The sequence below is a fragment of the Camelus ferus genome, chromosome 10 (assembly GCF_009834535.1).
Source record: "Camelus ferus isolate YT-003-E chromosome 10, BCGSAC_Cfer_1.0, whole genome shotgun sequence".
Taxonomy (NCBI): Eukaryota; Metazoa; Chordata; class Mammalia; order Artiodactyla; family Camelidae; genus Camelus; species Camelus ferus.
Genome location: NC_045705.1, coordinates 55034129 through 55054722, shown reverse-complemented (window position 1 = coordinate 55054722; position 20594 = coordinate 55034129). Strand labels below are relative to the sequence as shown.

General features: G+C 43.2%; 1 protein-coding gene across 1 annotated transcript in view; it reads left to right on the top strand.

Annotated features, from left to right (window-relative positions):
- Positions 1-20594, top strand: part of DNHD1 (dynein heavy chain domain 1) — a 69540-nt gene that overhangs the window by 5967 nt on the left and 42979 nt on the right. The window contains 7 exon segments of the mRNA XM_014560088.2: positions 239-2101; positions 2537-2610; positions 2864-3680; positions 7103-7276; positions 11749-11952; positions 12033-12143; positions 13961-14117. Coding sequence (XP_014415574.2) covers positions 1836-2101; positions 2537-2610; positions 2864-3680; positions 7103-7276; positions 11749-11952; positions 12033-12143; positions 13961-14117 — 1803 coding nt within the window. The 5' untranslated portion in view covers positions 239-1835.

Below are 20594 nucleotides of genomic sequence, written 5' to 3'. Positions count from 1 at the left end.
GGAGAAGAGTATTCACTGTGGTCTAAGCCTCTGCTTGTCCCCAGGTATCCATTGTCTTCTCCCTTTACTAGTCGAACCCCTGACTTTAATCTGGGCACATGGTTACTGAAAATAAAAATCAGATGTTGCAGCTTTCCTTGCAGCTAGGTATGTGCCTGTGATTGAGTGATGTGTGCAATGCCAGTTTTTGCCTTGAAAGGTAAGACTATGTCTTCTCTGCTCTACCCCATCTCACTAGCTGGGATGAAACCCAGCACACATGATGGTGAACTCTCTTGGACTTTGAAGACAAGGACCATTTCCTTGGAGAAGGCAGCACAACTGAAAGGCAGCCATATTACCTCTGGAGTACTTATACTTGGACAGTTATGTGAGAGAGAAAATAAGCTATCATGTTAAGCTGTTGTATTTTGGGGTCTTTTTGTTATTACAGCATATGTATGGTAGACAGAATGGTAACGTGGTGCCCAGGATTTTCTGCCCCCTATGTACACACCCCATATAATCCCTTAGACTGTGAATATGATAGGTATAACTTCTGTGATTAGGTTACATTTTATGGCATACTTGACTATAAGAAAGATTATCTGGGTGGGTCTGGCCTAACCACATGAACTTTTTTAAAGCAGGAAGTTTTCTCTGGCTAGTTGCAGAAAAGAATGTAGAAAGTTTCGAAGCATGAAAAGGGTTTGGGGTGCTGTTGCTGGTTTGAAGATGGAGGGGCCATATGGCGAGGAAGACAGGTGGCTTATAGGACCTGAGAGTGACCCCCAGCTGATGTCCAGGAGGAAACAGGAACCTCAGTCCCACAACCGCAAGATACTGAATCCTGCCAACAACAAGGATGAGCTTGGAAGACGATTTTCCTCCAGAGCCTCCGGACAAGAATCTAGCCCAGCCAACACCTTGATTTCAGGCTTATCATACCCTGAGCAGAGAACCCAGTCAGGCCATGCTGAGCATGGATCTACAGAACTGTGAGATAGTAATCAGGTGCTTAGTTTGTAACAGTCGGTTACACAGCCACAGAAAACTGTAGGTACTATAGGTAGGCTCTGAGGTGGGAGCGGGCTCCGTGGGATGCAGGCAATAGAAGTGGTGTGAATAGGGGAGAGTAGGACAGGTTACAGAGGGAGCAGCCCGCTTGGGTCAGATGGCAGCTTGTAGGCCACACAGAACTTCGGCTTTCCTGAGAGAATGAGATAATAAGGCATTAGTGAGTTTTGAGCAGGGGAGTGATAGGATCTGCCTGTATTTGAAAAGGGTCACTGGCTTTTCTGGAAGGAGTAGATTGTAGGGGCAAGGGTGGAAGCACGGAGACCAGTAGGAAGGTTATGGGATAATCCAGGTGAAAGGTGGTTGTAGCTTAGACCAAGGTGTAGCTCTTAAGGTAGTGAGCAATAGTTGGGTTCTGGATATATTTTGAAGCTGTTGCTTAACAGGATTTGCTAAAGCTTAGATATGGAATGTGTGTGTGCAGGGTGGGGAGTCCAAATTTTGATCCAAGCAACTGGAAAAATGGACTTGCCATTTACTGAGATGGGGAAGATCGTGAAAGGAACAGGTTCCTTTCTTTTGGTGGGCATTTTACATTTTTAATTTTGGGATTCTTACCAGATATCCAAAGCAGAGGTGGGACTCCATCATACGCTAAATTTTTGTTTTTTTAAATCATCAGGCTCCCCTACCCTTGATTTTGAGTCCCCGGTGACCCAGGATTTTGTCTTACTTGGGTTTTGGGGAGATGAGGTGGATGTTTGAGAGTGTGTGTTGGCGGGGGAGGGGGTCCCAAAGACAGCTTGTTGGTGCCCGGCGCTCGCTTACACGCTCCGTGAATGGGTAAACGGGCACATGGATTATACCTGCCCACGACGCTCTCAGGATTGCTACTTTCCCAAGTCAACCGTGCCCCTCTTTTCCAGACGCAACCAGGCAGACCTCTATTCCCAAGGCCTGCGCGCAGCCGACAAGTTTGGCCTGGGCCCCGCCCTTCCCAGGCCCTCCCCCTTGGCCCCGCCCCTTTCTGGCTCCGCGGGTGCTCTCAGCAGAGGCTCCGGCCTCTTCTAACCGTTCTAACAGCAGAGAGGGGATGGAGCTGCCGGTGAGTCCGCTGCTGGGGATCCGCTTCCCTTCGCCCTCCTCCCCCACTCTCACCACTGCTCCCAGGAATGTCCCCTTCTCCCACACTCCCACAGATCCTCCTCCTCCTCCTCCCCACCTGGTCCTCTCTGTCCTCTCCCACGCCCCTCCATCCAACCAAGTAGTTATGTGAACCCAGTCCTCTGCTTTCTGTCTAACCACCCACCTCAGTGCATGGGCAGATGGGACTGGGGCTTTGCTGCCTCTGAGTGACTACCTGTTCTCCCCCTTCAGGCGATCGCCAGGCTCTAGTCCCAGTGACAGTTCCTTGCTGTTCTGAGGTCCTCTGAGTGAGCCCCTTTCAGTGTGTGTGTCGATTTGCCTCCACAAGTGATCACACGTTTATGCCAGTCTCTGTGGTTGGACTCACGTCTTCGATCATCCATTTCTCCAACAGGCACATCCCCATGAACCCTCAGCAGCAGATCCATCTCTCTTCCCTTCCTTTGCCTCCGGTGCCCCTTAGGCCAGGTGAGGGGACATTGTCCCGGGCAGTGGGAAGGAACTTTGTGCTGGGAGGGCCCTACCTCTGTCCTGGGCCTGCTTACCAGTCTTTAGGAAAGCTGTAGGGAGGGTTCAGGGTCTCTGGTCTGGCTCCCCCCTGCAGCTCCATCCATTTATTTCCCCGTCTGAAGTCCCTCCCTTCCCCTTCCCCCTAACCCCTTGACCCTGCCTAGAGCCTAAGCCCTCTTCTCTTGCCCTTCTCCTGGGTTGGGCCAAGCAGGTGAGGTCCAGCCACGAGGAACGTGGAACTGGCATTCGGATCCTGAGCAGTGGGCAAGGTCGATTCGACAGCAGCTGAATACCTGGCTCCTCTTGGTCTCAGATGAAGAGGTGTCATCTGAAGCCCTTGAATCTCGGCACTCTGTAGGTATCCAAGACAAAGGAGAACAGCCCTGGCCCTGTCAGGTAAAACAGAGACAGCGCCTGAAGGCGGCCGTGACTCCGTCAGAGCGGCCTACGGTCCTGCTGCTCCTGGTAGCTGAGCTCCGAACTCTGTTCTCAGCTGTGCTGCAGGACGGCAGCCCTGACGCATGGTACTACCTGCTTGCGGTGCTGAATCTGCTCCCTCCATATCGTGCACTGCTTGTCGGTCATCTTGATTTGCTGCCTTTCCTGGAGCAGCTGTACCGCTGGGCACCCTGGGTCGAGTCCCAGCTCCAGCTGGACCTGCTAGTTGCCATAGACCAGGCCTTTCCCCGAGACACCTCTTTGTTAGAGGGCACCTCCCATGTTGACTGCTGTCCCCAGAAGCAGAGGTTCCATCGTGGGACTCCACGCCCAGCCTGCCCTATTGTGCAGGCTTGTTGGGGAGGGCAGCAAGTAGATGAGGAGTTGTCCACATGGCTGCGACCACTGACACTGCCTGAGCTACAGCACAGCCTGGGTATCGTTGGTGCCGAGGTGGCCCTGGAAGAGGCCCAGTGGTTAGATGGCCTCAACCTCCTGCCCTTGGCACTTGCGACGGACATCCCTGTACAGTATGAAAGCAGTGACACTGGCAACGGAGAGGAGGAGCCTGTTGAAAGAAGAGAGACTAAGTAAGTGAGGGACCGTATCTGGGGCTTTGAGCAAAGGAGAGAAAGAAGCCAGTTCATGGGTGCCTCTCAGGTCACTTGGATGTCTAGAGCCAGCTTCATAATTGATGTTAGCAATTAGCCTGACCCCGAGCCAAGCTGGTGTGAGGCTACTCCTTGCTTCCTTTTTGTCTGCAGAATGAACCCAGTGTTCTCAGTGTTAATCCCCAAAAGAAAGTGCAGAAATTCATGAAAATCAAAAGTCAACCACGAGGAAGCCAAAGCTTCAGAAAAAACCTTGAGTTTCCAGAGTTTCTAGACTTCTTTTGCAGACAGTGCTTAGTTCTTTTTCTCACTCGTTTGTAATCCCTGTCTTGCCTCTGGGCCTACCTAGTGCTGGGTGCTGGGTGCTGGACGCTGGGTCCAGGTCCTTCCCTTGGGCTGCTCCTAGGTGAGTGCTTGTCTGAAGGCCCTTCCCACTCATGTCTGTGTGAGCTAAGCCAGCTCCAAAGGCAGATTAGAGTTGGCAGCACTACCAGATGAGACTTTACTTCTGACCCTTCCAGAGTCTTCTTCCTGCCCTGCGAGCGTCGGAATCCTAGCCCCTGGAGCTATGATTTTCCTCCCTAATCTGGCTCTCATTGCTCTCTTCAGGGTTTCAGAATGCCTACAGAGACCCTCTCTTCTGAGAGTTCTCTAATTCTAGTCTTGGAATTTCTCCCTGTCCTCTGGCCAGTTTGTCTGTGACTCATTCACTGTCTGGGAAGAAGGGTAGTTTTACCTTAAATCAAGCTTGGCTTCCTCAATTTTTGCTCTAAATGCATGGATGGGTCAAGTTTTTCCTGAAGCCTTAGAGCCTTGACGGTAGACAGATAGGCAGGCCCCTGGGGCCCTGATGGAAGGTGGCCAGTGCCAACAATGTATGCCTTCAGTAACCCCTGCAGACCCCTCCTTTTTCAAAGACCTGCCCCAGGCCCTGAGTATAAGTTTCTTTTCCTGGAGGAACCTAACTGAAGTGAGAATGGGCTGAGATGTTGGAAAGGAGTCAAGTTCTTTGCCCTTTCTTTGGAGCTGGCAATAAACCTCTGAGGCCTAACTAATGTAGCTTAATTTGCACCATGTTCTCCAGAACTGGCTTCCTTGGCATTCATTCATTCAAGAAGTATAAGATATGGAATTTGACACAACATTGTAAAATGTCTATAACTCAATAAAAAGAAGTAAAAAAAAAAAAAGAAGTATAGTATATCTAATATAGATCAGAAACTGCTGGATGCTGAGGATACAGAAATGGCAAAACAGACTCAGTCCCTTCCCTGGGGTTTTACAACAGCTTAGTTAAGGGAGATAGATGTTAAGTAAGTTGATATAAATAAAATATCATTACAATTTGTGTTAAGTGCTATAAAATCAAAGAATATTGTCTTTCCTCTGGCAGCTGCTCTGGGGGGTGTGTGTGTGTGTGTGTGTGTGTGTGTGTGTATACACATCAGAGTTAGGGGAAAGCACATCAGGAGAGTTTGAATTTAGATTAGGATTAGCAAAATATCTTGCAGGTTGGGAGGCAAAATAAGAGGAAAATTTCAAGGAGGAGAGAGCAGGAGGGGAGGGTATATCTCAGTGGTAAAGTGCATACTTAGCATGCACAAGGTCCTGGGTTCGATCCCCAGTACCTCCATTAAAAAAGTAGGGTGGAGGGAGGGAGGGAGGTGGGAGCAGTCAGTAGTGTTAAATGCTACTGAGGCAAATAAGAAAAATCTGAAAAATACTGGGTTTAGCAATAAGGAAGAGGTTGGTGAGAGCGGTTTCAGTGGAGCTTTGTGAGGAGGAAGGCAGATTGTAGTGTGTTCAGGAGTGAATGGAAGATGAAGAACTGGAAATCACGTATTACTGTTTTTTTCATGAAGCTTGGTTTAAAAGGGAAAGAGAGATTAGGACAGTAGATTGAAAGAGTATTGGTGGCTGAGCATGATTCTACAAAAAGAAAAAAATGGAGAGATGTTCATAGCCCTTAAGACAGTGCTTGAGAAGTAGGTGCTCAGTAAGTATTTGTAGAGTGAATGATTAAATATAGGCTAACAGCTGAAGAAGAAGAAATTGAAAATACATCATGAAGAGGGGAAAAGGGATCCAGAGCACAAATGGAGGAATTAGCCTCGCAGAGAAGAAAGTCACTCCTTCCTCTCAAATTCAGGGACGAGATCAGGATGGGAATATGTACAGATACATGTGTGGGGAGGCAGCGGAACTTGAACGAGTTAGTTCATGGCTGAGAGCCTCAGTTTTCCCTGGGCAGAGATGGAGGCAGGGAAGGGGCTGGGACTGGGAGCTCAGCAGGGCTGGACATGGGGTGGAGGTAGGTGGAGGCCTGGAATCGTGGCTGAGGAGACTGCAAGAGGTAGCTGCCTGAGGACTTGTGCTAAGACATCAGAGCAGAGTGAGCCCACAGATGAGACTAGCTACCAGGAGTCTATAGAGGAGCTAATAGGCCTGGTTCTGTGATCTTGTAGGGCTTTAATTATGGAGGAAATGAACCTTTAATAGCAGTTACACCATTAAGATGTCCTGATCCAACATCAAGATCGTAAACCCTATTTTCAACGTGAGCTTTAGAATGGGATTGCACTGTTATCCCTGGGCTAACTTGTTCTGTTGATCAAGGTTTGGGCCAATTATACTATGACACTGGTATACTCCGACTGGTTAAGTCTGAGTTTAATTATTCAGAGAGTCTTTTTATTGGTCTGTTTTTGTGCTCTGAGTTCAGTCTAATCAGAATTATTAGTCCAAGTAATTAACTTTTGATTTCTTAAGTAATTAATTTTAATACCAATTTTGTTGACTGGTGGGGTAGGAGAGTAGGAAGATTGACAGTACTAGTGCAGGCTGGAGGGGGCTAAAGGAGGCATCACTGGATCCTGGCTGGAAAGAAAAGGATGTGAAGTTGGAAGGTGGGTGATAATGGAGGAAGAGCAAAAAAAGGTCACAGGCACGGAGATCACACAGGGTTGGAGGGCAGATATAATGGGAGCAATAGATAGGAGATCTAGAAGCTTAGGAAGGTTGCCAGAGAGGAGAAATCCAGGACTGTGGACTTGCAAGGTGATGAGTGGGACAGCAAAGTATTCCCATTATTTTTACTCAGTATTTTGTAACATCGACTTCATAGTAATCACAGTCAATCCAGAATGATTATTCATTGATCAGGAAGGGAGGGATTGTTCACTTACAGGTGTGTGTGAATATAGTTGCCTGACTGTGTCACCTCATGGACTGACTGGATTTGCTCAGTATGTGAGCTCCTTTTAGTGCAGGTGGTTGACAAACTCTGACTAGGCTATGTCAGGTCCTCTCGGGCTCCTGATCTATCTCCTTCATTCGCTGGTCAGCAGTGGCAACCTGACAGCTTTGCTCTACCTCTTCTCTCCTGATTTTTTATCCTGCAGGTCTCTGCTTGACTCTGAAGTTCCCAGGGAGAAGACCTTCCAGAAAAGAAGCACTGGCTTCTTACCGCAGACTTCTCTCCTGGGTAGCCAGATAGTGACTGTTATGAAGACAGAGAGATACCTGAAGAAGGTCCACTTTCTCTATCTCAATGTGGCTTCCAGCCGCTACTTTAGGTGAGAGCCTGTGTCCAGAGCCCTGTCCCGCTCCTCCCACTCCCAGACTTGGTCCTATGCTGTCTTCCCCCTCTTCCTCCTCTCCAGACCTGCTGCTGTCCCTTCTCTCCCTTCTCATTTCAGCTCTTCTCCCTGTTGCCTCCTCCTTCCCTTCCCCTCAGCCTCCTCTCCACTCTTCACCTCCTCTTGGCTCCCCTTTGCTCTCATAGCTTTTGGTCTTGGTCATTCTTTCCTAAATTTTGCTCTGTCTTCTTTATTCTACCCTAGAATGATGGAAACATTTGGTCATCGCCTCAGAGGGGAATTTAATGGTGATCTCTTCTAACTCTAGTGTAAGAATCAGGGGTTTAAATCTTTACAGTGTCAGGGAAGCTTTGTGTTTCCTAAGGTGTCCTGTTCTTAGACTGAACCCAAATCTTCTTTCTTTGAACTTCATCCTTTTGGTCCTAGATTTATCTCTGTGCTATAAAAACAAGTCTCTTCCTTCCATATGACTCAAGAGGCATCCATTCACTTTCTTCCATTCGATCCAAATCTTAGTATTTTTAAAAGCTCTATTCAAGTCCCTTCTCTTCCCAGAAATAATAACAATTGCCATTAATCAGGCTTTTCTAAGTACATGCGTCATTTAATTCTTACCTAACAGGTAGGTACTATTATTATTTCCATATATGAGATGAGTAGACTGAAGCATAGAGAGGTTAAGTAACTTGCCCAAGGCCACATAGTAAGTGGTGAAACAGGACTTGAACCTCGGACTGTCTTAACTCAAAGGCCCACACTCTTAAGCAATATCTGATACACACTCCCAGGGGGCCCTGTTTCCTGCATACAATGACTAGTTTGTCCTGAACTTAGGTAGCACTAATGATCTGTACCATCCATTGATTTACTGATCAATTCATTTAACAAAAGTTCACTAAGAGCATCGTGCCAGTTACTAAGCAATTGTCTCTTGGCTCTATTTCTGCTCTTTTCTCTCTGCTTTGTAATACTGGGGCTGGGACTCTGCAAATTTCATTTCTCCGTTTTCAGCTCGCTTCCTGTTAGGTTTTATTAATAGGGGGTGCTAGAAGGAGACTGGAGAAGGGACTCTGTCCTTCCTTTACTTGCTCTTCCTGTCATGGCGTCAGAAATGGCCCTTCACCCTGGCAGCAGCAGGCACTTTCAGAATCAACCACTTCATGATCCTGGAAGGAACCAACGCCAACTGGGTAGCACCTTCTTGTCAGAGTTCTGAGTCACAACTCTGCAAGGCCCCCTCTCCAAACTCCTTAGATACCAGTACCAGCCAGGCAGCATCTCCTTCTTAGAAATCCAAGTCCCAGCGCTACAGGCCACTCCTCCCAGCCCATTGCTTCTAAGAACCCAAACTTCTTTCCTTTGTTCCTCTAGTTGTGGGGCTGGCGTCCATCCCTGCAGCTATTGCCTTTGTGCTTCCTTAGCATTCCCTTTTTGCTTTTTAGGTGTCCTCTGACACCTTGTCTAGAACATATTTTCTCTATTAAATTTACTTTCTTGAAATGCCTAATACAGTTTCTGTTTTCCTGATTGGACTCCGATAATCGTACTTGGTATTATGAGTGGTCCCAGGAAACAATCCTCAAAGATGGGATTCTGATATTGGTTTGGTAACGTCCTTGGCCCTGGACAGTACTGGGATCCTTGCTAACGAGAAATAGTATACTTGGAACCCGTGACCTGTAGTGGCATCACAATTAAATTGTCACGTGGTTGAAGGTGATGAACTACCTACTGACACCTAGTGGCTGCTGCACTTGACCTCCCAGCAGGGGGTGATCATGATGGTAGCAGGGTGGGATGGGGTGCCTGTTGACCATGTGGAGAGCTTACAAGAAAGAAAGCTACAAGCTTAGGGCTTTCAACTGTCAGCTCAGTCATAATCAGAGAAGTAGCACAATCAAAGATAATTAGGTGCACAGAGAGACAAGAAGCCATGAGGAAGAGAACTAGAAAGGCAGTGAGTAATTACAGGACCAACATCTGCCAAAGAAGGAACCCAGTGAAGGGAGTCTAGAAGCAGCACTTGGTGCTGCTTTTCTATCGCAGGAGAGGCAGAGGTGCATGAGTTTTACTATATGCTCCCAAAAGTCGGAGAAGAGGAATTGAGCTTTCGACAGACTCAGAAAGCTGAAGAGCAGACGTTGCAGCTTAGGACCCACACCAAGGAGGGAGGTGTCTTCTGGTTCCACCTGTATTGTAACCAGGGTCCCAGCTGGAAGCCCAGGGGGTTTAATTTGTGGGTTCTCTGATGATTTGCATATTTCATCCAGATATTTTGCCCAGTTTTTTTAGTTGGTCTCAAGTGGGAGTGTTGGTCCACATTTCTAGTGCACCATCAGCAAAAGTAGAAGCCTGGTATTTTTTTGTTTCACTTTACTTACTTGCCATATAACAGGTTTTTGCAGTGTGTTTGCATTTATCAGAGTTTTCTTGTATTTGTCCTAGATTTTGATTCATACTTAGGAATATATTTCTTTACTTCCTTAGAGTCTTTGCTCTCACCTCCCTACCCTTACCAGCCCGATTTAGACTTGCATTCCCTTCTCCCCGGGCAGTGCCAGTCTCCCTTTTCCTGCTCTCCCCGCTCCTCGTTTATTATCTGTCTTCTCCAGTAGAATGAGAGCTCTACCAGGGCAGGGATTTTTTTGTTTGTTATATTCAGCAATGAATGTATCCTCAGGGCTTAGAACAGTTTAGCATAGAGTAGAAACACAGCCACGTTTGTTGAATGAATGAAGGAGAAGGAATGGATGAACTACCACAAGTGGGAACAAATTTGGGGGGAATTAATGATGAGTTTAGTATAGAACTTGCTGTGTTTCAGGTACACAGACGACATAGAGTTTGCGATGTTTTGGAAGTCTTGAATATATGAGTCTGGGACTCAGGAAGATCGTGACTTGCCCTGTTTACTCTCTGGCATCCCTTTTTACTCCAGTTGATCTGAGCTCTTTGAGGACAACTATGTAGTAGTTGTTCTTATGTCCTCGTCTCCCATCATAGCACTTGGACAGAAGGGGTGGCTGATAAATGGTTTAACTGAGATCCATAAAATTAGGGACTAGATTTTTCTTGTTCCCTGCCGTATCCTCAGCACCTGACAGTGCTTGGCTTAATACGTGTTTGTAGAAAAAATGAATATCCCCAGCAGGAGCAGTGGCCAGTGGAAGCGGGGAGAATGGTCCCTGATGCCTGGCCCTGTACAGAAAGAGTCGCCCCTATTAAGAAGGTCACAGGGAAAGGAGTGTCCCCTGGGGAGAGTCAGGGCTCAGCTAGGGTAGGTAGCTATCCTGTGGGAAGCTCAGTGACCCAGTGGTTAAGAGAGAGGGCTTGAATCAGGTAGACTTGGTTTTAAATCCTATCTTCTTCCTTAGTTGCCCTATGTAAAGTTATGCCTTCTCTTTGTTCAGTTTTCTCATCTGTAAATTGGGGATAATAGTACTTGAGAAGATCTACTCACTGTCAGAAATGAAATAAGGTTTTCATATGACTTTATTCTGTTATCCATCTAAGTGCTTTCAAGTCATTTGCTTAGTAACATATCCTAAAAAATTTAGAGAGAGAAGAGCTGAAGGAGGACCATTTTATCCTTTAGGCATTATATGCATGGGACCTGGGACACACAGCTTTTAAAGGACTTAAAAATATATTTAGTGCTTAAAAATATTACTGGTTCTAAGTTATGAAAAGAAAAGTAAAAAAAAAATGCTTTATTAAATGTGCCCAAACATAGCATTACTCCAAACAGTTTACTGCAACTAGATACAACTATTATATAGTTACATATAAATTGTATTTAACGTGGGATATAGGTGCATTTCCCTGAAGTAGGAGACCTTAGTAGGATTTTAAGATGGCTCTGGAGGTACCTGTCTGGTTCACTAGGTGGCAGTTTTCCTCTATTGGCCTGTGTCTGGTCTTCTAGTTGCCCCTGCTTTTCCTCTTCAGTTACTCCAAACAGCACTTCCTGATTATCTCTGCATGTTATTTCAGCATCTAGGGATATACATATTTTATAATTTCTAGGATGCACATTTTTCAACATCTCTGAAATTGTGATGCATCTTACAAATTGTATCGTATTAGCAGTACTGGAGTATCATATTGGCAACATTTTTTACTTTAGTGATTCATAAAAAAATGCAGCAACTTACAGTTGGTGGCATCTTAGATTTGATGGAATGTAAGCTATTTGGGTCTGGAGATAGGAACTTCTTGGAACTGGCTAGGGGGCTTTTTTTTTTCTTCCCACCAATTTTTGGTTTCCTTTTTTCTAATATTTATTCCATCTTTCTGGTTTGAAGATCATTCTGATCTTTCCCCCTCCTCCCACTCTCTCCCGCTTTCATTCCTGCCTCCTTGTTTTCCCCCTCCTGGCCTTCTTTTGTCCCTTCCTGGAGTCTGCACAAGTTCCCAGGGCTCCCACTGGTCTGTGCTCTTTTTTAAAGGCCCTACAGCCTGACGGTGGTACCACCCGACAAGGTGAATCCTGAGCACTACATCTTCTCTCCCTTCGGGATCCTGCACGTCCATCCCGAGGAGGGCAGTGAGACGATGACACTGGGTACCTGGCACCACCACTCTGTCCTCTGGCAACAGCTCCAGTTCATCCCATTCTTCAAGTATTGCCTTTTACGCAAGGCCTTGGCCTGGTAGGTGGCGATGGGTATGGGATTTGGGAAGAAGTGTCACAAAGAGCAACAGCACACTGTCACTGCCCTCCGATCTGTAGTTGGAAGAAGAGCGTGAAGTTGCAGGGGCTGCACCGGTGCCGGACGTTCCTAGGGAAGCATCTGCTCCTTGCTGTGCCCCACTTCGGAGCTGGGCTGCTGCATATTAGCAGGTGAGGTCTTCAAAACACAGCTTCACTGGACTTCCAAAAATTAGTTTACAGGAAGTAATAACGGGTTCATTGTAGAAAGTTTGGAAAATACGGAAAAGCACAAAGGAAAAAAATCTTTAATCTTACCGTCTGCACATAACCATGACAAACATTTTGTTACATATCCTTGTAGTCTTTTTTTAATTTTGTTTTTTATTGAAGTGTAGTTGATTTACAATGTTAGTTTCAAGTGTACAGCAAAGTGATTCAGTTATACATATACATATGTGTATCTATCTATATTTTTCAGATTCTTTTCCATAAATGTTATTACAAGAAATTGAATATAGTTCCTTGTGCAATACAGTAGGTCCTTGTTGTTTACCTATTATCCTTGTAGTCTTTTTTTCGTCACATACACAAATGTGATCATAGTGCACATACCCGTTAACTAACCAGGTTTTTTCTCTGAATGATATATTGTGAACATATCTATGTAATTATGTATTTCTCCATCAACTTGCCCCAGATCATACAATTCTTAAGTGTCAGATCTGAGGCTGTAATGCAGGTATTTCCATCTAAACTCTGCTCTTTCAATGGCATTGCTTGGATTATTATTTTGTTTTGTTTTGTTTTTTTGAGAAAACCTTACTCCTATTTTTAGTACTTTCTTACTTTCTCTGCACAGCTCCTCAGCTGCTCCAGTTATCTTCTGTGATAGGAGTTGCAAACTCAGACACCTATGGGGCCCAAGGAGGAACAATGGAAGAAATGCAGTGGGTTGAGTTCAAGACTTTAGGGAGTATGGGACTGCAGTCAGGTTGGAGATTGCACCTAAACGGAACACACTACTCAGTTCCAATCGACTGTTGCCATTGGGAATATAGGTCCAGCATGTCACCCACATTATTTTTTCAGGATGACCTGGAAATCCACATTTTGTAAAATTTCTTAATTTTACCTGGTTAGCTCAGATTTTTATAAAAACACTGTGCTGGCCAAGTCTTAGTGGTCCATATGAAAACCTTTTCAGTCTGAATTTGGCCCATGGGCTACCAGTTTGCAACCTCCACTCTAGATATCCTCCAGTCTAGCTTAATCATCATGGCATAATTGGGCTACACAGATCTGAACTTAAGTCCTGAATACCAGCAAGGGACTTTACTCTTTGAGCCTCAGTTTCCTGACCTGAAAACGAGAGAGAAGGATTTCTACTACTACCTAGTGGTAGTGAGAATTAAATGAGAATGTGACTATTAAGTACCATGTTCAGTGCCGCCATGGTGCTGAATAAATGACACCTGTTATGATCATCCTCTGCTTATTAGGGGTCCTTCATTTTTTCAAGGATGTGTGGAGATGTGGCTTTTTCTGGGTGTTTGTAGGGGAGAATGTATAACAGAAGTGGGTTTCCTCGGGGATGGTCAGCCCATAGGGAAGTTGGGGTTCATCAACTTTGATTCTAAAACCTACCTGTCCATCTAGACTGTTAGGGCCCTCAGCTCCTCCAGTTCCAAGGAAGAAGTCTCTGCAGTGTCTCCTCAGTCAGACCTTGGGATCTATTTGACCCTATTTTCTGGCAGAAAAGCTACTCAGTGTGAACATTTTCACATACCCCAGGCCTTTCCCAAAGAATTCCCCAGCCAGAAACTTCCTGGGCTTGAACTCTTCCAAAGACCTCTCAGGAGGAAGCTGTCACTGTTGGTCACTGGGAATATTATAACCTCTCTAAACTTTAACTCATTCTGAGGTGAGCTGGGCTGGGAAGACATCAAAGGTGTCCAAGGAGAGAGGGCAGAGTTGTTAGCTCTGACCAGCTTATCCCTTGATTCCAGGCTTCTGCAGGAGCTGCACTCTGTGCCCTGGCTCCCCCACGAACCAGATCGGTGCTATGAACTGCTGGACCTGCAGCGGGCTCTAGCCAAGGAGAACCACAAGGCTTTGCGGCTGCTCCGTCGCTGCCTGCATCTCTGCACATCCATCCTTCATCTGGTAAGAGACTCCAGTTTATCATGAAATTTTTCTCCCAGATGCACTCACCAGGGTTTCAGCCTTCTCTTGGCTTAAGCTTCCCTGTGTGTTCTGGACTCTGCACTTGGCTCAGAGCCCTTGTCCAGTCCAGTAACAGCAGTCTCTGCTCTGGGTGGATGGATTATAACAGGTAGGCAGACACTTGGACTCAGCCTTTCCCTAAGGCCTTGGAGCAGAGAGGAGAAGGAATGTAACAGTGTCTGTTTTTTCAGTTGTTTGTGCCAGGAGCATTAGGGGATTTGAGAGTTGGAATCCTGATCTTTCATGCTGCTGGGCTTATCTCTGAATCTGTCTGGAACCTTTGGCAAGCCACCGTGGCTGGTAGAGGAGTCCTTCCTTTGTATGCCTACTTTGTGTCTGTGGTACGTGCCCCCTGCCTAGGGCTCTGGAGGGCTCTGCCTTGTACTTGCCTCTTGCTTGTGGCTCATCCTCATAGTTTGTTGTTTATCAGGTGGGGCTGGATATTCACGCAGTTCTCTGGCTAATCACCATCTGCAGATAGTCCAGTTCTGAGAGACGGGACCCACTTAGATTTTATGAAAATGGGAAATGGCATGAAGGAGGCCTGGCCTACCTTGCCTGGCTTGAGCCAGGTTTTGGATCTTATATATCACTTTAAACTTCATCAGAGAAGGTTAATCACTAGGGACAGGACCCTAAAGTCTCAAAGGTGGCCTTGACCGCAAGGAATTTCTATTCCCAGGAGGAATCAGTGACTTCTTTTGTGGATAGCCCTTGGAAAATCTTAAATTTTCCATAATAAGTATTTTAAATCCTGTAATAATTTTTTTCACATGATTTGAAATAGTCAAATCCTTTCCCTCTCTCAGAATTCCCTATCCCCTCACCCTACTCTTCATTGTCCTTTTTACGTGCTTCCTGTCACCTTTTAACACACCATGTAATTTACTTGTGTTGGTAAGCCAAGTGCCCATGATAGAATGTAAGGTCCACAGGAGCAGAGACCTTTGTTTTGTGCATTGCTGTATCCCAAGAATCTGGAGGGGTCCTTGCACAAAGAAGATGCTGCATAACAGCTCCACAGGCTTGAGAATTTGAACTTAGCAGAGCCTCTGTGTGTTTTGAGTTTGTACTGATTGGACCCTTCCCTTCAGGGTTATTCTTTAGTTGTTTTCAAAGACTGGCAGAAGAGGAGATTTGTAGTCTCTCTTCAGGAGGTTTAGGAGAGAGGGGCCAATGGCATTAGGAGTGTCAGCATCCTGGAGCCATAGTGTGGGACAAGAGGAGGCAGTGGGCTTTAGCGTCCAGACAGCAAAGCCTGGACCTGCCACTGCACAAAACTGAACAGGGCCGAAGGTGGGGGCGAGCTGCTCTGCGGCCTTTCTCTACCTCCAAGTTCTTAAGTCTGAGCTTTGTTTTAATATTACAAAAATACTAGGAATAACTTTTCTATGGTCATAGTTAACTTACTTTTATTTTTTAAATTAAGATATGATTTGCATGCAGTAAAGAAAATAAATTGTAAATGTACAGTTTGCTGAAATTTGTGTGTATATATACACCCATGTAACTACCAGTGGGTCAAGATACAGAACACCTACAGTACCATAGCGAGTTCCCTGGTGCCTCTCTCATCAGTGCCCCCACAGGTAACCACTACTCTGACCTCTGTCACCATAGATTAGTTTTTTCTGACTTTGAATTTGATGTAAATGGAATCAGACAGCATGTGCCCTTTTTTGTCCGTTTTTCTTCACTCCACATTATGTTAGTGAGATTTATCCGTAACCTTTAGGTAGTAGTGGTTCACTCTTTTGTATTACTGTGCAGTGTTTTACTGTACAAATATACCACAGTTTATTTGCTAATTCTCCATTGATGGACTTTTGTGTTGGTTCCAGTTTTTTTTTCCTACTGTGAATAACGTGGTTATGAACATTTTTGTATGTCTTTTGATGGACAAAAACACTCATTTCTTTGGGGTATATATTCCAGAAGTGGAATTGCTGGAATAGGGTATATGTGTGTTTTGCAGTGCCGAACAGTTTTCTAGAGTGGTTGTATCAGTTTATATTCACATCAGACTTCTAGTTGTCCTGTGATCTCACCAGCACTTGGTATTGTCAGGGTTTTTAATTTTAGCCAAACTGGTGAGTGTACAGTGGTATTTCATTGTGGTTTTGATCACCAGTGATGTCAAGCATCTTTTCATATGTTTATTGGCCGTTTTGGTACCATCTTCTATGAAGTGTCTAACTCTTCCTTATTTTTTATTGGGTTGTCTGGTTTTTTCCCTATTAATCTGTAGCAGTTCTTTATATATTCTAGATAAGAATCCTATATTAAATATATATATACATAGTGGCTTATCTTTTTATTATTTTAATGGTGTCTTTTGATAAATGGAAGTTCTTAATTTTCTTGACGTTCATTTTGTCTTTTTGTTTTGGTTAGTGCCCTTTGAGTCCTGGTTTAAGAAACCTTTGCTTACCCCAAAATCTTGTAGATATTCTCCTATATTTTCTGCTAGATATTTCATTACTTTATCTTTTACATTTAGGTATATGATCCATTTCAAATTAATTTTTATGTATGGTGTAGGGTAAGAGTCAAGTTTTGTTTTTCTCATTTATTGAAAAGACTATCCTTTCCCCGCTGAATTACAGCTGTGTGTTTTTCTTAAGTCAGGTGATTGTGTATGGGTTGTTTCTGGACTCTCCTCTGTTCCGTTAATCTATTTGCCTGTCAGTGTTACACTGTCTTAATTATTGTAGGCCTTATAGTAAGTTGTAATATCTGGTATTGTAAATCCTATAACTTTTTGTTATTCCAGATTTCTCTGGCTATTCTAGGTTCTTTGAATTTACATATGAATTTTAGGATCAGCTTGTCAATTTCCACAAAATAATTTACTAGGCGTTTTTTTAATTAGCTTGCTTTGAATCTATAGTTCAATTTGGGGGAGAATTTATATCTTAACAATATTTAGTTTCCCAATCCATAAACATGGATCTGTTGATTTATTTTAATTTCTTTAATTATTCTTTAATTACTCTTAAGGTTTCCTGTAGAGATCTTGAATATATTTCATTAGATTTGTTTCTAGATATTTGATTTTTTTTGTTGCTGTTATAAATGGTATTTTTATTTTATTTTATACATGCTTTTAAATTGAAGTGTAGTCAGTTACAATGTGTCAATTTCTAGTGTACAGCACAATGTCCCAGTCATGCATATACATACATATATTCATTTTCATATTCTTATAAATGGTATTTTTAAAACATTATTATTTTCTAATAGTTGCTCTATACCATACACAAAAATTAACTCATGATGGATAAAAGACATTAAATGTGAAAAGAAAATCCAAAAAGCTTTCAGAAGATAATATGGGATATTTTTATCATCTCAGGGTTTCTTAAAATGTAAAAATTATAAACCCTAAAATAAATATGTCTTTATTAAAATTAACTTTTTAAAATGTACCATAAAAAGAATGAAAAGACAAGAAAATGCAATTTGCAGCCACTTTCTGTACTGCGCTGTGGAGTGGAATGGAACCTGTCCCTGTTGGTAGTCATCCCAAAGGTGGGGGAGGGCCATGAGGGAGGATCAGTAATCGTCATAGCTGACAACTGAATTGTTACAGAACAAAGTTTGTAATCTGTGCTAAAGAAAAGCAGGCTGCTACCCATTCAAATGTAGCATTACTGAATAACAATAATTAATAAAATAGATTAGAAACAAATAAATAATGGTATTAAATGTGAGTATTTGGTAGACACATCCATTTTTAAGGACGTTTCCATCAATTCCTAGTTTGCTAAGACATTTTTTTCATGAGTGAGTGTTGGATTTTGTCCAATCTTTTTTTTTTTTCTTCTTGTTCTGTATAGATAATCATGGGATTTTCTCCTTTAGTCTGTTAATATGGTGAATTGTCAGTATTACACCACTTTTTCATTACTGGGATAAACCCATTTCCTTCCTTCCTTCCTTGTGTAACTTTTAATTTTGATATAATTTCAAACTTATTAGCAGAGTTGCAAGGATAGTATAATAAACTTCCACCTACCTTTCATCCAGATTGTTTTTGTCCCTTTTCTGTTACCATTTATGCTCTTTTTCATTCTCTATATGTATATACATTATTTTCCTGAACCATGTGAAAGTGACTTGTGGGTATCAAATTCCTTACCCCTAGGTATGCTAGTGTTATTTTCATAGGAACAAGGACATTTTATTTCATAACTATAGTACACTCATAAAAAATTAGGATGTTTCACTTGATACATTCTGTTATCTAACCCTTAATCCTTATTAAACATTTGCCAATTATTTCAACAATGTCCTTTATTACTGTTTCCTTCCTGCTTCTGACCCCCTCCAGAATCATGTGTTGCATTTAGTGGTCACTTCTCAGTCTCTTTCACACGGAAAAGCTCCCCTGCCTTTCTTGGCTCCTTGTCTCACAGAGGGACAACTCTCCAGTGTGATGTGCATTCCAAAGGCCGCTGCCCCTCCAGATCAGATGGGGAACAGCGTTGGCTGAGATCCATCTTGGCACCTTCCCTTCCTCATCTTGCTTCCCTCAGTCCCTTAGAAGTTTATTTCAAGAAGATCATTCCTTCAGTAAGTCACATTTCCCCCAATTCCTGTCTCGGCTCTGCTTTTAGGGAACCCAACCTTAAAAAAAAAAAAAAATATCAGACCTAGCGCATTCAGTGTTTTATTCAAATATTCTATAGCCACAATCATTTTTCTTACCCACTTTACCTTTCAGTTTCTGAGAGATGTTAAAAGTCCCCTCCTAGGGCTGTGGATTTGTTAACATCTCCTTGATGTTTTTTCAGTTTACAACATGTATTTCAAAATCACATTGTTACGTGTGTAAAGGTTCATAACACTATTTCTAGGTGACTTTATTGATATGAAAAAGGATTCATTCTTGTTACTACCTTTCTACTGGAGTTCTCTGATGTTTACAGCATCAAGTGTTTGCTTGAACTTTTTCTGTCTTTTCGTTTTCAAGCTTCCTTTGTTACTTTGTTTTATATGTTTCTCTTATAAAGAGCTGGAAAACAATTTAGTCTGAGAATTTATGTCTTGCAATAGGCTCATCTCATTTCTTATGATGACTGATAGGTTTGGATTTATTTTTCTCGTCTCATTTTAGTGTTTCCTATCCCCTATTATTTCTATTTGATTCTTCCTTGTGTTTCTTGTCCTTTGTTGGGTTGATTTCATTTTTGTTGCTATTACTGTCCTCTAATGACTTGGGTGTTATACATTTTATTCTTCTGCTCATTGCCCAGGAACTACTTACTGTGTTTGCTCATCTTTCTTAGTTTTAGAATCTTGATTTTATTCTTTTTCTGAGACTCCTACCTGGAGGAAGTTATGTAACTCAGTTCTGGGCAATGAAACTTAAGTGGAAGTCGCTGGGATAAAGAGACATAAGTAACTGGGATGTCTTTTTGAACCTTTACTCCTGTCTTACTGCCTAACCCTTGGATGTAATTTCTGGTAATGGAAAAGCCACCACACCATGATGAGGGTGAAAGGCATATAAAAGGATGGAAGAGGAGGAAGACAGAAGGAACTTTGTCCTGATTGATATTATTGGGCCAATATGCCATACACAGATTACTTATTGCATTAAATAAATAAACCTTTTACTTGATGAAGCCACACTTTTTCTAGTTTTCTCTTACTTGCAGCTGAATGCATATGTAAGACATTTATCCACCTGCCCAACAGGTGTAGCCGTTCAACTTACATTTTTATAACCATGTCTTTTTCACGTCTTTCTCTTAAAGCACCTTCTCAGAGAGGCCTTCTCCAGTCACCCTGTTTGAGATTGCAAACCCCCACTATCACCAGCACTCCTCATCCCTCTTTCCCTGCTCTGTTGTTTTCTTCATGGCCCTTATCACCTTTTTACATACCATACAAATTTATTATTTATGTGTTTATTGTATATTATTTATTTATTTTGTTTTTGTATCCCCCCCACCCCACAAGACTGTAGGGATTCTGTTTCATTCATATCTGTATAATTCACTAGTATCTCTCTAGTATTTCGTATAAGGTATGCCATATAGTAGGTGCTCAGCGAGTATTTGTTGAATGAATGAATGCCAAGTTGAAGCTGTGTCCATCTTCTTTCCAAGCAGAGTAAGCACCTTAGCCCTCTCCTCATTTCCTTTTTCTCCTCTCTTCCTCTCTCCATCCTCCACCCTTCTCATTACGCTTACATTGATATCTCCTGGAATTTTAGTTCTAGATTGTTATGAACATTCTTGTTTTGCAGCTTACCCATTTAAAATTAACAATATGTTTCAGATTTCTTTGCTCATCAGAGTTTCTTGTAGAATACACTAGCCTTTTATATTCGTTTTCCTCTGCCAGAAATACACTATTGTTTAATTTTTTTCCCAAAGAGAATCTGTGGATGGTAAATTTTTAGAGTCT